At 48.1% G+C, this 14,001-nt stretch overlaps 4 protein-coding genes across 4 annotated transcripts, besides 4 other annotated features; all 4 read right to left on the bottom strand.

Moving 5' to 3' along the window:
- Window positions 1-366: 366 nt before the first annotated feature.
- Window positions 367-1,386, bottom strand: Tb11.01.5960 (mitochondrial carrier protein, putative; the record flags this gene model as incomplete). Its single annotated transcript, XM_824399.1, has 1 exon — window positions 367-1,386. The coding sequence occupies one exon, from the start codon at window positions 1,384-1,386 to the stop codon at window positions 367-369; it is 1,020 nt and encodes a 339-aa protein (XP_829492.1).
- Window positions 1,387-2,102: 716 nt separating this feature from the next.
- On the bottom strand, window positions 2,103-3,143 carry Tb11.01.5950 (mitochondrial carrier protein, putative; the record flags this gene model as incomplete). Its single annotated transcript, XM_824398.1, has 1 exon — window positions 2,103-3,143. One exon carries the CDS (start codon window positions 3,141-3,143, stop codon window positions 2,103-2,105), a length of 1,041 nt encoding a protein of 346 aa, XP_829491.1.
- An 844-nt stretch (window positions 3,144-3,987) lies between these two features.
- Window positions 3,988-7,089, bottom strand: Tb11.01.5940 (exportin 1; the record flags this gene model as incomplete). Its single annotated transcript, XM_824397.1, has 1 exon — window positions 3,988-7,089. The coding sequence occupies one exon, from the start codon at window positions 7,087-7,089 to the stop codon at window positions 3,988-3,990; it is 3,102 nt and encodes a 1,033-aa protein (XP_829490.1).
- Window positions 7,090-7,126: 37 nt separating this feature from the next.
- Window positions 7,127-7,171: a sequence feature (AT_rich).
- Window positions 7,172-7,934: 763 nt separating this feature from the next.
- Window positions 7,935-7,963: a microsatellite.
- Window positions 7,964-8,107: 144 nt separating this feature from the next.
- Window positions 8,108-8,133: a microsatellite.
- Window positions 8,134-8,703: 570 nt separating this feature from the next.
- Window positions 8,704-13,533, bottom strand: Tb11.01.5930 (hypothetical protein, conserved; the record flags this gene model as incomplete). The annotated part of the gene is made up of 1 exon (XM_824396.1): window positions 8,704-13,533. One exon carries the CDS (start codon window positions 13,531-13,533, stop codon window positions 8,704-8,706), a length of 4,830 nt encoding a protein of 1,609 aa, XP_829489.1.
- Window positions 12,289-12,376: a sequence feature (GA-rich).
- Window positions 13,534-14,001: the final 468 nt, after the last annotated feature.

Here is a 14,001-nt window from a genome sequence, read left to right as displayed (position 1 = left end):
CAAGGCTGAATAAGTGTTAAAAAAAAAAATCGAATGAGGGCACTGAAACTTGTGCCTGGATGAGGTATCACCAAATTGGTGTGACAAACCAACGAATGAAAATCTCTGACTTAAAGACCAATATTTCCTTCACAAATTAGACAGAACCTTACAATAAAAACACATGCAACACCACAAATGGTAAGTCACCATTGCATTACAACGCAGGCACACGCCCGCGCTTACATGCCCCTACATGTTAGCACACGATGCACCTTCAGCGCGCTCAAAATACCCTCCGACAAGTGAAATGAATGTTCACGAATGTGCAAAAAGAAAAGGATCAAAACATTTTAACCTCGTATGCATTAAATAATATGCCCCAATCTAAAAAAAATTCTGCTGCATTAACTTCTCGTACAGAACGAATGTGAGCGCGAGACGTGGGACTGAGTGCAGCAAGGACGGCACCATGCCACGGTACAAACCAGCAAATCCATGGGTCTGCAGCACGAGCCAGGCTGACTGCAGAAACGAAACATATTGTAAATCACCTCGGCGACTTCTCTGATCTTGCATTCTTGTCTTAACAACGTGTAGGGGATACCCGATGATCGAAACCGCAGTTTTGCTGGCTGTTGAACAAATGCACGCCTCATAACTGTAAAGGGTTTCTCGGTCAGTGCGCTGCAACCAGAACGACTTCAGTGCCTCATAAGCGGGAAAGTTAAGTGCGTTCGGTAAACCTAGCAGGACCTGTGCGGAGACACCACGCCACAGCGACAAAACACCGTCAGTTTGAATAGCGTATCTTAACCCACCAAAGAATGACGTGTAATTTTTGCTGTTTCGAAAGATAGAAGCTCCAGCCACTGCCGCCTCACGTGAGGCGATTTCCTCGATCTGCATCCGAGTTTTTAGGAGCCAAATAGGGTTTCCCACGACTGCGCAACTGCAACTGGCAATACTGGAAAGAACAGTGCGAAACAAGAAATCGTCCCCCGCTCTTTTGTTACTTGTTGGGATGTACAGGTCGCACAGCGCGTGATATACGAACATGTACACGCCCCACGCTACAACAGCCCCCAATACCGCAACGTGACATCCACGAAAGAGAGCACGCAATCCCTCCTCCTTCCATATCACACCCACAGCTCTGTAAATAGACCGGTACGTCTGCCCATTGTGCTGTCGCTGAATGGTGCCGTCTTGTGACATGTACCGAATGCGCAGCGTATCCATTGGGTAAAACATAGTAGTGCTGACGGCAGATGCTAGTTGTGAAGCGAGAATGTGTGATGACGGTGACTTCTGCCGTGGTTTGTTATCAGTTTCCGCAGGTGTTAAGTTCTGACCCTGTTGGGACTGCGGCGTGTTCATTACGTGACGAGCAGTACTTTGTGCCATCTGAAGTGATTAACTATACAAGCAGGGTAATATCCGCGGGGAAAAAAATTAACCTCCGGGCTTTCACCTACACTTAGTGAAAAGCGCATATAGAAGTGAACATTGATGAGAGAGGTGAAGACCGCAGAACTTCCGACAGAAACAACGTATTTCAAAGCAAGAGGAAAGATGCTGAAGATCAAGTGTAGGGGTCCCTTCCCTCACCTAGTTTTTGCCTTGCGGTTCACCGTAGCACATCCCCTCACCCCCACCTCTCCGTACCGTACAGCAGGACTACTACAAACTCAACTCATGGCATGTTTAACGTTTTAATTTCCCCCCTTCAAACATGCCCTCTTAATTCCTTCCTTCCCCCCCATCAATCCAATGCAATCCTCCTCTGCTGGAAGGGGAAGTACACAAGTCATTTCCCTTCAACTTGGGAGTAACTTCAGATAACAGGAAAATACAGAAAAATATGCAACGAATTCTGCACTGATAAAACTGTACAGATGAAAACAGAGGGCACGATAACTGAAAAAAGTGACAAGTAAGTTAATAATGATAAACAACTTCTCAGGCGAAAGTGAGCAATATTAATGCCTCTCTTAGTTTAATGAAGTTGCTGTGTAGGGAGTAACAATTTCTACACAAGCACCAAAGCGTCTTGACGATGTAGCGGCACATACCTAAGGGAGTGACCATTAGCCAGTGGCAATGATGTAAGGGGATGCCAATCAGACGCGGCGGGAGAAGAACTGCAGAGACTTCTCGTAGAGAACGTAATATGCAACACCACGCGGAACCGAGTATAACAGTGATGAAGCTAACCCTCGTGTGAAGCCGTACACACCCTCTCGTCTTATGATGAGCGGAATCGACTGTTTAATCGTCATGTATCTTACCTCCCCTTGATTCCAGCGTTGATCCTGCAGTCGGACCTTCAGCATCGTGAATGGCTGAGAGAGGGTCACCACAAAAACTTTCGCGACGACTGAGCAAAGGCACGCCTCTATTACGGTTAGGTCGCGTCCATGCACCCAACTACAGGATTCTGCGGAAATCCCTATTATGTTTTGGTTTATGCAGTCCTTTAGCGAGTCGTAAATAGGAAAGCCGAGCGAATTGGGCAAAACGAGTAGGAGCTGCGCAGACGCTCCACGCCAAAGCGAACGAACGCCTGTTGTTACGAGCATGTGGTGGAAACCCTTGAAGAAGCCGCTGTAGCTCCCACAGGTACCCATAGCCCTACACTCAATCTGCATCCGAGTTTTTAGGAGCCAAATAGGCGTCGTCAACAGCGCCGACGTAACGCTGGCCACAACAGACATCCCAGTTCTACTTGCAAAAGACGAAACGTTATAAACCTCGCATAATTTGCGGTATACGAACATGTACACGCCCCACGCTACAACAGCCCCCAATACCGCAACGTGACATCCACGAAAGAGAGCACGCAATCCCTCCTCCTTCCATATCACACCCACAGCTCTGTAAATAGACCGGTACGTCTGTCCATTGTGCTGTCGCTGAATGGTGCCGTCTTGTGACATGTACCGAATGCGCAGCGTATCCATTGGGTAAAACATAGTAGTGCTGACGGCAGATGCTAGTTGTGAAGCGAGAATGTGTGATGACGGTGACTTCTGCCGTGGTTTGTTATCAGTTTCCGCAGGTTGCATATCCGCTGCTGGTACAGCCGCCATAATTGCCACTGGAGGGTTAAGTTCGGAATACATTTGTAAGGGGGAACACTCATCTCGTAGGGCGGTTGTCATGCAGCCGCACAACTGCACAAAAAAACTATACTGAATGACGTAGATGTGAAAAGAAACATAAGGGTAAGTGCTGTGAAGTGTGGAGCAAAACGGGGGAAAGGTGCGTGAAGATTAGCGACGGTCGCCGAAACGCGCTTATATAAACCCCAGTAACTCTGCGTATTAACCAAGTTACATCGTCATACACCAAGTTGGAACGAAACTGACTTGTTTAAGAATTGGAACGAAATATCACCAAGGCATGAGCTGCATGTTCATCAACACGAGTGTATTTCAGAGCTTCCCCGTGGAAGGTACCAAGTGATGCCGACAACGAACAAGAAGAGCACCATACACATTTGGACGACAAGACAGTGCCAAAGGGAGAAACGACGGAAGCCGCTTCTGCTGCACGGCATACACATCAGTGAGTTAAACACACACACACACACAGATACAGAGACAGACAAGTATCGCCCACTCACAACGAGGGAACGGCACACCAATGTCCTCCCTCCCCTTTTTTCCACGAAACAATGTTTCCTCTTCCCGTTTCACGCGTTCGGGCCCGCACATATATGCACCTTCTTAAGTAGGCGCTACACTTATAAGACTTAAGCACCCTCGCCTCGCGGGTAGGCGTTTAGTTATCCAAACAATGTCTTGTCTCCCCTAACAAGGATCGGAAACTGGGCTGTGGGGATTTATTTCCATCTCTTCCTTTTTTAAAAAACTTTACCACCCCACTCTGTTCAACCAAACGGCGGAAAGATCGCGAACCCTAACCATTTTATGTGGACCTCTTCACCACATAAACCCAGTCCCTTAGAATTATAACACACTCCACCTACCTACCCCTTGTGCCTCAGGGATAAAAAGAAGGTGTTGGTGGCGGCCCCTTCACGGAAAGGGCAGCAAATCCCGGAATATCTTCCTCCCGTCTGCGTTGTTCTTCCTCTTGTTGCAGTCTGTTTTCCTCCTCAGCACCCCAAACCTGCATTTCTATGAGGAAATCTGCAAAGCTCCGCCTGAATTCGACAGGGTCTCCATACTTTTCATACGCTCCAGCAATAAACTGCTTAATAAGGACAGGTGTGAGTGTGGCAATGGTTGAAAGGTTCTCACAAAGAAAGCTCTCAATATCGTTTCGGCCGAGCTTTGGCAAATCTACGGGAAACATGCTAGACACAGTGAAGAGTTTGATGAGGATGCTACAATGCAGTTCGAATCCTGCGGCATGAAGCGAATCCATAGCGGACACCAAAACCTCGACAAATATTTGCTGCATAAAGGCATCGTAGAAGGGTTGAAGTAACTCTGACCGGGAGACATTCTCAAGGAAAGCATCTAAAGTCTTCAACCCCGTCTCCATTATAGCAAAATCTGTATGTTTGATTACCCACAGCATACCGTTTATAACGTCCCCCTTAGTGGAGGCGTAGCTCAAGAAATTGGAAAAACAGCGAGTATTCAGTGCGTGTAGCAGTTTGAAAAGATTCACGCGAAACTCGGGAAAATCCTCAGCGTTTGCGCAGATCATCGATATGGTTGTATCAAACGTGTGGTCCAAAATGGCAGCACAATCCCCGGCCAACCGCGTGCCCAACTTGTTGACACACGCCGTCACAAGAGCTAGGGCTCCTGCCTCCTTCACTATGGGAAGCGAGTCACGGTAGTCCTCAAGAACAGTTGTCAGAATACTCGGCATGCAATTTGTTGCCACAAAGTCACATTCTTCCGTATTGTCAACAAAGCACTCGAAAATTCGCAAGATCTCCCGCTTCGCTAGCCTTAAATACCGTGCCTCCTGCCTCTCCATGGCATCTGTTCCATGGTCCGCAACTAGGGCAGTTTGGGCGGAGAAGAATGTACGATAGAGTCCTTGAAGGTCGTAAATTATAATCCCCATCTCATTCACAAACGATGTTCCACAAGATGACGCAATGCTGCTAAAGACACGTAAAATGTGTATTAACTCCCCCATACCAGAAAAGTCTTCCCCAAAGGCCGGACCTTTAGAGGCTGCTCGCTCCACAATAATCCTAAAACTGTCGTTCGCATCTTGGAGAAACATGCCTAACAGACTCGGCTGCCGCTCTGGCTTCTCTCCCTTCACCATCCAACCAGCTGCAACAAAACATGTGTGCATATGTTGGGGTTTTAACAAAGACGTTATTTCAGTCCACCGCTTCGCCGTTTCCTCAGCGAGGGAAATCCCATTGTTCTTGACACAAACAAACTGATCTGGTACCTGCGAGGCCACCTTCAAAAGAGTATCCACAGCCATTTCCTGCACACCAGGGAATAAGTCGCACATGAATTCAATTACCTTCTTCACCACTGCGCGGAAAAAGGGCTGATGAGCACGCAGGAAACGGGGGTACTGCCCAACAACAAACATGATACCACTCGCAACAACGGCACGGTTTTCCTTTCCTTGTAGCTTGCTACAAAGATCTAGCAGGCCACGTACAATAACTACAAATAGTGAAGATTCTTGTTCCTCAGTCAGGGCCACAGATATCGCCCCGACTGCCCATGATAATGTGTTGCAGTTGTGCCAACTCCATTCGCTAAGGTCTTCAAGCTTCATAACGATTTTAGTCATAATCGCCTGCATATCTTGAGGATCGAGGTATGTTAAAAAAACAAGCGTCTCCCGCATTAATTTGTAGAGTTGTAGTTCCTCCACATCCTTCATGTGCACCCTGCGCACCTCACCGTCTTCGACTACAATAATGACTTCCTCCGGTCTTGCCATTTTCTTGATGAGAGTAAAGCGAACATTGCTGAGTACAAGTGCCAGCTTCCGGTGTAGCGGTGTAGGTGATGCGGACCGCACCATCTTTTCACCAAGCCACCACCAGTAGTCAACACAGGATTTGAATAGCTCCTTGTCGTTAATATGACTCATTCCCACGATCAATTGGTTGGCAGATATCAACAAGAGATCGTCGTACATAATATTTCTCGTATAGTGCTTCAAAAACGCAACCAACAAAAGATTGAGATCGCCAACAAAGCCTGCATCCACACTCCCTTCCATGTTGGAAAACTGGACGATACGCGCTTCAACAGAAGAGTGATTCGTGGGAAGTAAGTTCATAATATTATCGAGGATTGTGCGAAACACACGAACCATCACCTGCGCTTGCGCGTCCCCAACTGAGCCGTGATCTGTCTCCACGGAGCACGCAACTGTAAGACAACGCACCGCGCAGCGCGATACGGCAGACTTCCGTGCGATTAGTCCCGCAAGATACTTCAGTAATTCCTCGTTAAACACGGACGCCGGTTCTACCCAGGAAAGATATTTCTCCAGGCACTCCAGATTGGTTTTGAGAAGCGCCTCGTCACTAGTGGATAGAATCGAAAGACACAATTGAAGAATTGCCTGAAAGTCGCTTTGCAGTGCCTCCTTCTTTCGTTTCAACCATCGAGTCGTTAAAGTTTTCTCGCTAAATTCAAATATCTCCTCGCCCACCATGCGGAGAATGTTCAGGTTGTTTTCTACAAGAGGTTCATCTGGCCCAGCACTACTGCACACGTCCTTTATGAAGGTCGGCCAACGAACGGGCCACTCACGCTTCGCTATTGACACAAGCGCACTATTCATCTTCATAAGAAGAGCCCTCCTACTACGAATTTGATTGAAGCTCACGCATTCACCTACAATCATGTTAACAACAAAGTTACGAATTTCCTGACACTGTTCCGCAGTGAATGTGTTCCATCGGTGTAGAATCGCGTCCTCCAGAACCTGAAGTGCAAAAAAACGTGTCGTGAGGTTCACCGATTTGGTGAGAAGGTCTCCTACGCGTAAAAAGGAGTCGGGTCTCTCCTTGAATGCGGTAAGAACCTCCTGCGCCCTCACGATCTCTTGTGGTGAGCCTGTTGAGAGGTATTGCACTACCTGGTCGAAACGCTGCACATCGACGGGCTTGCTGAAGTCGAGAATATCTTCCATCCGCTCTCTCTTACAGTTCTAAATAGTTATTAGATACAATATATATATATATACTTGTCTTTATTTTTTTAAAAAAAAATATCGTGTACACACAAGGTCCCGTATGGTACGCTCGCGTGACGACACAGGTAAAGAACAAGAAGTGCACTCCCGTGCCCGTGTATCTTCAGTCACCTTCCCTACCGTCATATAAATAAGCATATACATATAATTAAGAACAAAACCAAGGGGGGGAAATCGTTGGGACGTAGGATATCAACAAAATTGTGAGGGGTGCAGAATCAGCGCAATGATAAAGATTATGCGCAGAGGAAAGGATTAGATGAGAAAAGAATATTTTTCTTTTTTTTTTATTGTTGCTGTGTGTACGACCCCTCCGTAGGTTTGAATGTGGAGTGGCGGAGAGGCACAGGAAATACGTGTACTTAGTAGCAAATCGATGAGTAGGAGAGAAATAAAAACTGCGGAGCGACGTCGTTTTCCTACCATGAAAACGTGGTTGCTGCTTCGTTTGTCGTTCTCATCAGTTATACAACTGTTATTTTTAGCTAATGCCCCAGCTGCTTCAACCATCACTTCTTTACGCCCAAACATTACGGCATGCTGATGGCGAAGGTAAAAAAAAAACACTGCGGTGTCGGCTCGCCGCCAGATGCCACTAGTCTTCCAAATGATCATTGAAAATGATAAAAATGAAGGACATCACATCTCGCGCCGCAAAAAAGAACTACCAGTAATAATAATATTAATAACAGAGCCACAAATGCATATGCAAAGACATAAATGGACATATTTTTTCTGTGTGAGGAAACTCACAACCAACAGATGATATCGTCGTTCCTCCGTTCGCTTCATTTCACTTCACTTCACTTCAACTTCTTCCTCACCTCCAATAGCGCACATTCAACTCTCTCCTTATTTGACTTTCTTCCTCCCTACACCAAAAAAGAAAACGCCACTATTGCATTATTCAGTGGCAATGCGAATACCTACATTATTTTGAGCACCAACACTGTCAATATACAAATATATATATATATATATTGTTGCCTTATTTTTCGTTTCCTAATTTATTGCTTTGTTTCGCTCTCGTTCCGCGCGCGGCAAGGCGTAAAAGAGACCAGTGAATAAGCGGCACATACTGCCACCGGTTGTGAACCCAATGTCTACTGCATCAATAACTAAGAGCAACAACAATTTTCATACTAATCCTGAAGCCGCGAAGTCAAAATCTTCAGGCGAAACGTCATTATATGCCGCAGAAGCAGAAACTGTGCATTAAACGCGGCAGTCATGGGGTCAATCCCAACATACCCCTCTCATTTGCGCATTTCCCCCCTTCTCTTTGCTTTCGCCTCCTCTACTGAGCACACACCTTTGCTGTGCCCAATTATCTCTTGGTGTGTTCCCCCTTAAACCTTACCTTCCTTTTCGCTTCACTTGCCCACGCCTCTCTACAAAAAGCCAATCTCTGTTATTACATCCTAATTGAGGAAACTAACTTCATGACAATTCACCTCTCCTCTCCACAATGTGCTAAACACAATCACGCACAAACATGGTCGTATACGCGTGAACATATGGCCATTGGTGTCCACAGCAATGCATCGATTATTAAGTGAGAAGAAATTCACCACAACCCTCGTTGATGGCAATTTTCAGTTTCTCCTCCATCTGCTGCTTGGTATCGTACGCGGGAAGTTTCAGGTAATTCTGACATGTCATAGCCGACGGTAGTTGATCCTGCTCACGCACGTTAGGGTCTGATGAGGCTTTCCGCACAATGGTGAACTTTGGCCGTAAGCTGGCGAGGCCACCCGCTGGAAGGTGCGCGGAGCCGGTGAGGAAGTGGAAAAAAGCGCTCTGCTCCTTTTCAGTGAGAGAGGCTATGATCTCAAACAGTTGCCGCACGTGACGGCACCCCATTGTATAGCCGTGATCGGCCTGACAGTTGGCGTCCAGCTCTTCGACGGTAACACGGGCTGGGTGACCGTTCAGCACCTCGAACAACTCACCTATGCTAAGCATACGGAGCGCATAAAGTGGCACATAGTCGTGGAACCCAGTGCGTAAGGCGTGTACAAAGCGTTCCACACCCCGGCGTAGTACAAACTCTGTGACAGCGTCACAGTACTCCATCGCGTTCACCTTAGTCACTGGTATGGATGCGCCACCCTCGGTTAACTCAACGAACTCGTCCCCAGGGAGGGTGAAATCTAAACCCAAATCTTCCACCGAACACATCACCGTGGAATTTGGCATCTGCACGGCACCATCTCCCCTGCGTGCGGCTCTGGCGATTGCCAAAACAGAAGCACCGAGCGACTCACTGATATCGGCCAAGTCGTGCACCCCACACGGATCGCCCCTCAGCATTTTGAGCAACACAGGCGACAGTGGAATGGAGAGGATGCGCTTATCGAGAAGTGCACGGGCGATCAGCCGTCCAAGCAGGGAGAAATACCGCTCCATGTCATCAAGCTCCGGGGAAGAGGGAGGAATAGGACGCGGATATACTCCGACGTGCGGTCTGTAGTACTTGTCATCGGGTGTTTCATCCGTCCGCCGCCACAAACGTAATTTGGTCTCCCGTAGCTCATCTGACACCAGCGTGTAGAATTCCATTGTTGGTCCACTTCCGCTCCCATTTTCATTGTAGTACTCGAATTCAAGCACCACTGAACCGCTAATACGTTCCTTTCCCATTATATGCATGGCGCAAGCCAAGGCTTTGTCCCTCCACACACGTTTCTTTTCCCGTTGAAGTCGGTATGAGCGAACAAACTGATGGTCGGCATTTAACGTATCACGCATACCATATTTCTCCATGTTTTCTTGCATTTGGACAAGGGATCGGATGGAACCACAGAACCCCACATCAAAGAGATACTTACGCGTCATCGAAGAGAATAGGAAGTTGCAATCGAGAGCCAAATTGACCGCCCATGTTGTCATGTGCTGGCCAGCGAGAAGAAGGTTCGAACAGTGTCGCATGGCCTTATTATTGAGTTTCCCGTGAATAAACTCGCCTAGCGAAGTTGACGGAGCTGACGCTTCATCGCTCACACCCCCCGATGTAGTCGCTTCCGCTGTTGAAGATATGAGTGCCGACCAGTTGCGGAGGGCCGCGTGTAAAATACCCAGTAGCGTAAGGATGTCCTTCTGAGCAACAGTTAGAAACTGACTACTAAAAGGGTACTCATTATGCAGCGCCCGCATCACTTCAAACGCCCCGGGCGGTGTGATATCATCAGACGGTAGTTTAATTTCTACCGGGTGAGCAGGTGTTCCGAGAGGTACGTCGATCAGCGCAGGTACATGGACGTACTCAGGTCCAAAGGGGTCTACACTGTAATGTAATGTAATCATATCTCCCACATTAGTTTGCATGCCCTCTAGCAACGCAAGAAGGCGCAGTGAGGCGCTAGCACCTTTGCTGTGCGCCTTCCGTTTTCTGGAAGAAGACTGTGATGGAGTGTGGTAGCGCTGTAGGAGCTGAAGAATCGTCAATGAAGGCGGCAACACATATTTCCCGCAACGCATGTAAACAGGCCTACACGACTTCTCTTGCACGGGTTTTTTCTTTTTAGGTAATCCCTCAGGGTCCACGCCGTTGGCTAACTCGGGCAACACCTCTTCCACCTCGTCGTCATCGTTGCGCCGACGGCCACCACCAGTGACGGGGCTACCAATAAATTCCCCACCCCCGGAAAGTACGTTTGAGCCTACAAATCCCATTAGTGCCTCCAGATTTGTCAATGGTTCTACGCTAACTCTAACCTCTCGGTTCTCCACTGAACTTTTTCCACCACCCGTATTCGTAGATGCCGGTGACGCCGATTGGTCCTTCTTGTTCCTGCTAGTGACTGCGGCTGGACGAGCCGCTGATGTGCCTGTGGGGCGCCTGGTAACCACCTCCCGTGTGGGGACCGGAGGACCAGCAGTGGAACCGGAAGCCACACGTTTCGAGGCGTTGCCTTTTGCTGGAGGAGTGGATGCCTTCGGTTTCGGTGCGTGACCTGCTACGTGTGGGACGAGCCGAAGGGGTATCTGTGTTTGTATGGTGTTCACAGCGCCAAAATTGGGTAACTGGAACTGATCAAGGTGTGAAAGCGCAGTTTGAAGAAGCCGAACAAATCGTGTCAGAGTCGAGGTGGTGTTTGGTTCCTGTTTTGCCAACGTTTTGAGAAGTGCCACTATGGCCTTGACATCATCCACAGACTTCAAAGCCTCCACTAAACTGTGCAATACATCAGTCGCTGACAGTTCGAATGCGGTAGTTTCGTCAAGGAGGGCAACGCGGAGAGAGTCAAATGCCTCCTTTAGCTTGCCCCCCCGCAAAAGCCGGTCAACCTCCTTTAACCGAAGGATCCTTGTGTCGTCACTGAGGGAAGTGAACATACCTAGCATTTCCTCCGCCTCCGTTGCTAGCAGTTCGCGCCATCCGGAAACTGAGTTGAAGCGCTCAGAGGAAGGGGGTTCTTTAACGGGTGTCGGCTCTTCACTACAATGCACGAACGACTTATTTTGCTCCTGTATCTTCACTAGAGAATTCGTGACGCCCTCATGGACAAAACAAGGCAAGTACACTTTGGGAAGCTTCTCCAGCAGCATACGACAGAGGTACATGACCTGTACATTAAGGATGAGGCTGCTATCCACCATCGCCGTCACGATCATCTCGCACAGAGCAGCCTCCGAGAGTCCTTTGATCCCCGCCAATTGTTCAGGCGTCGCGAGAACAACAGCACGGTCAATAAAGGCCAAGCAATGATTCCGAACGAGATGTGCCTCAGATTCATTGAACAGTGCCACAACTGTTGGGATACCGCCAAGGATGAGGGCAAGAAGGTGTGGGTTGCTTTCATAAAGCCTCTCGCGCTCGGCAGTCAAGTCACTGTTGTTCGACTCTTTGCCCTCTTCAGGAGTTACTGAATCACTCACCTTTGGGAAAAAGACAAGCATGTCGCAGAAGGAATGGGTCTCTCCGTCTGGGCTGTGGCTATCCCAGTTCATAAGAAGGCACCGCCCACACAAATCGTAATCCCTGCACTTATTACAGCGAAACCAGCTGGTGGGTATACACGACTTACCGCAACCGTCACACATGTGCCTGAGGCGGCATGTGCGGTACTTCTCGTTATTTTCAAGTAGAATACCCCGTTCTGATACCCGTGAGAGAATTTCCTCGTGAGTACACTCCTCCTCCTCCTCCTCATCATCATCATCATCCATGTCCCCGTCCCCGTCCTCATCATCATCACCTCCCATACCCTCATCTGCCTCCGAGGATGAAGCACCGGCGTGTCGGTGGGATTCACCATGTCCTTCTGCGATAAGTTTGTTAAGGGCGTCACCGTGGACAAGATAACCCTTGTTAAGCTTCGGCAGCAGAGCGGTAAGAGCCAGACACAGTGCTTTGGTCTGTTCAACAGAAAGTCGCCTATCTCGTTGAGGGACAGTCTCCACTGATTCCCGTTGGGCTGACGGTTCCCTGGCAGCGGAGGCGCGCGACACCCCGTCCGTACGACCCGCGAACCCGGCCAAATCTTGGCGCTGCTGCTGTTCGGAGGAACTGGCGATCAGTGTAAACATGTACTCCACTATCCCAGATTCCAGAGTTCGGCGAGCTGCTTCCGTGCTGCAATCAATGGCACAGGCAATGAGCGATAGTGCCGTTGTGAAAGTTGTCTCTGACAAATCCTGTCTGCTAAGGACAGAGATAAGTGGATTACAACTGTCACCAAATGCACGTGCCACAAGTTCCGGGTTACTACCAACCCCCGATATGATACGATACAAGCAAGTGATGGCTTTCTCTGATATTTTGGCATCATCATGATCAATTCGGGCACTAATATCTTGAAGTGAACATTCTACGCAACCAAAATTCGACTCGTTAACGCGTCTGCACATCGCTGCAACGCTCGTCCATGCTTTTCGCTGGGAAGCTGCATTAAAGAAATCCACGTACATCAAAAGAGCTGGCACACCCATACTCTGCAGCACCGTAGCGGCACAGACAGAGTTCTGTGTTATCTTCTCCACACATGTTAAACACTGTTCAGAGAGCTCGATATCCTTCACCTCTTGAAAATGTTGAAGCAGTACGTCGATTCCTCCCTCCGAGACTAGAACAAATACCGTAGAAGATATAGCGTCTACCATATACGTAAGTGCCCGTGCCGCGAGGATAACAAGGTCGATGTTATCCTTCTTCATGCAGTTCACCACAAGAGGAACAAACACATTCGGGCGGATAGATCCTATAGTTATAGGTGTTGCCATGTTGAGCAAATCACAAAGCTCAAGCAAACCTGTTGTTACACGGGCCTCATCGTTGCTTGCCAAATTCTCTCTGGCGGTGATGACGTCCTTCATAGCCTGGCGTTGCAAGCCACCACCTTCGGCATCCATCATAAGGCGGCTGAGAATATGCTCCATTAAACGAGCACCCCAACGTATATTTAATTATATGTACACTTTTTTTTCTTTTTTTCAGCTGTTATTATGTATTTTCTCTGTGTTCGGTGAACCCTTTATAATATGGCAACAAAGAGCAAATACCACTAACAACAATGGCAATCCCTCCCCTGCACCGTCAACAAGTTTTCGCCTTGAAAAAGAGGACAGGGTGGAAACTGTTAGACACCTATTTATCCCTTTTCCCTTCCCAAACCTTTAAAGGGCTCACTCGATCCTACGTTACTCCTTTCCCGAACAAAATTATCGTGCTTGAAGCGTAGATCACCCAGTGTTGAAAGAAAAAAAACTTCTTTTTGATATTCGTATCCATCAACACGTATACCCCATATCAAGGTTGAGTATTTGTTAGGAAGAAAATGGGTAAAATGCCAAGCAAGCGGATGTTGAGAAGAGATCAAGAAAAGCACTCAAGAACAACAACACACC

This window comes from Trypanosoma brucei (genome assembly GCF_000002445.2).
Source record: "Trypanosoma brucei brucei TREU927 chromosome 11 chr11_scaffold01 genomic scaffold, whole genome shotgun sequence".
NCBI classification, from domain to species: Eukaryota; Euglenozoa; class Kinetoplastea; order Trypanosomatida; family Trypanosomatidae; genus Trypanosoma; species Trypanosoma brucei.
The sequence above is the reverse complement of the archived record's forward strand: the minus strand, read 5'-3'. Positions and strand labels throughout refer to the sequence as shown.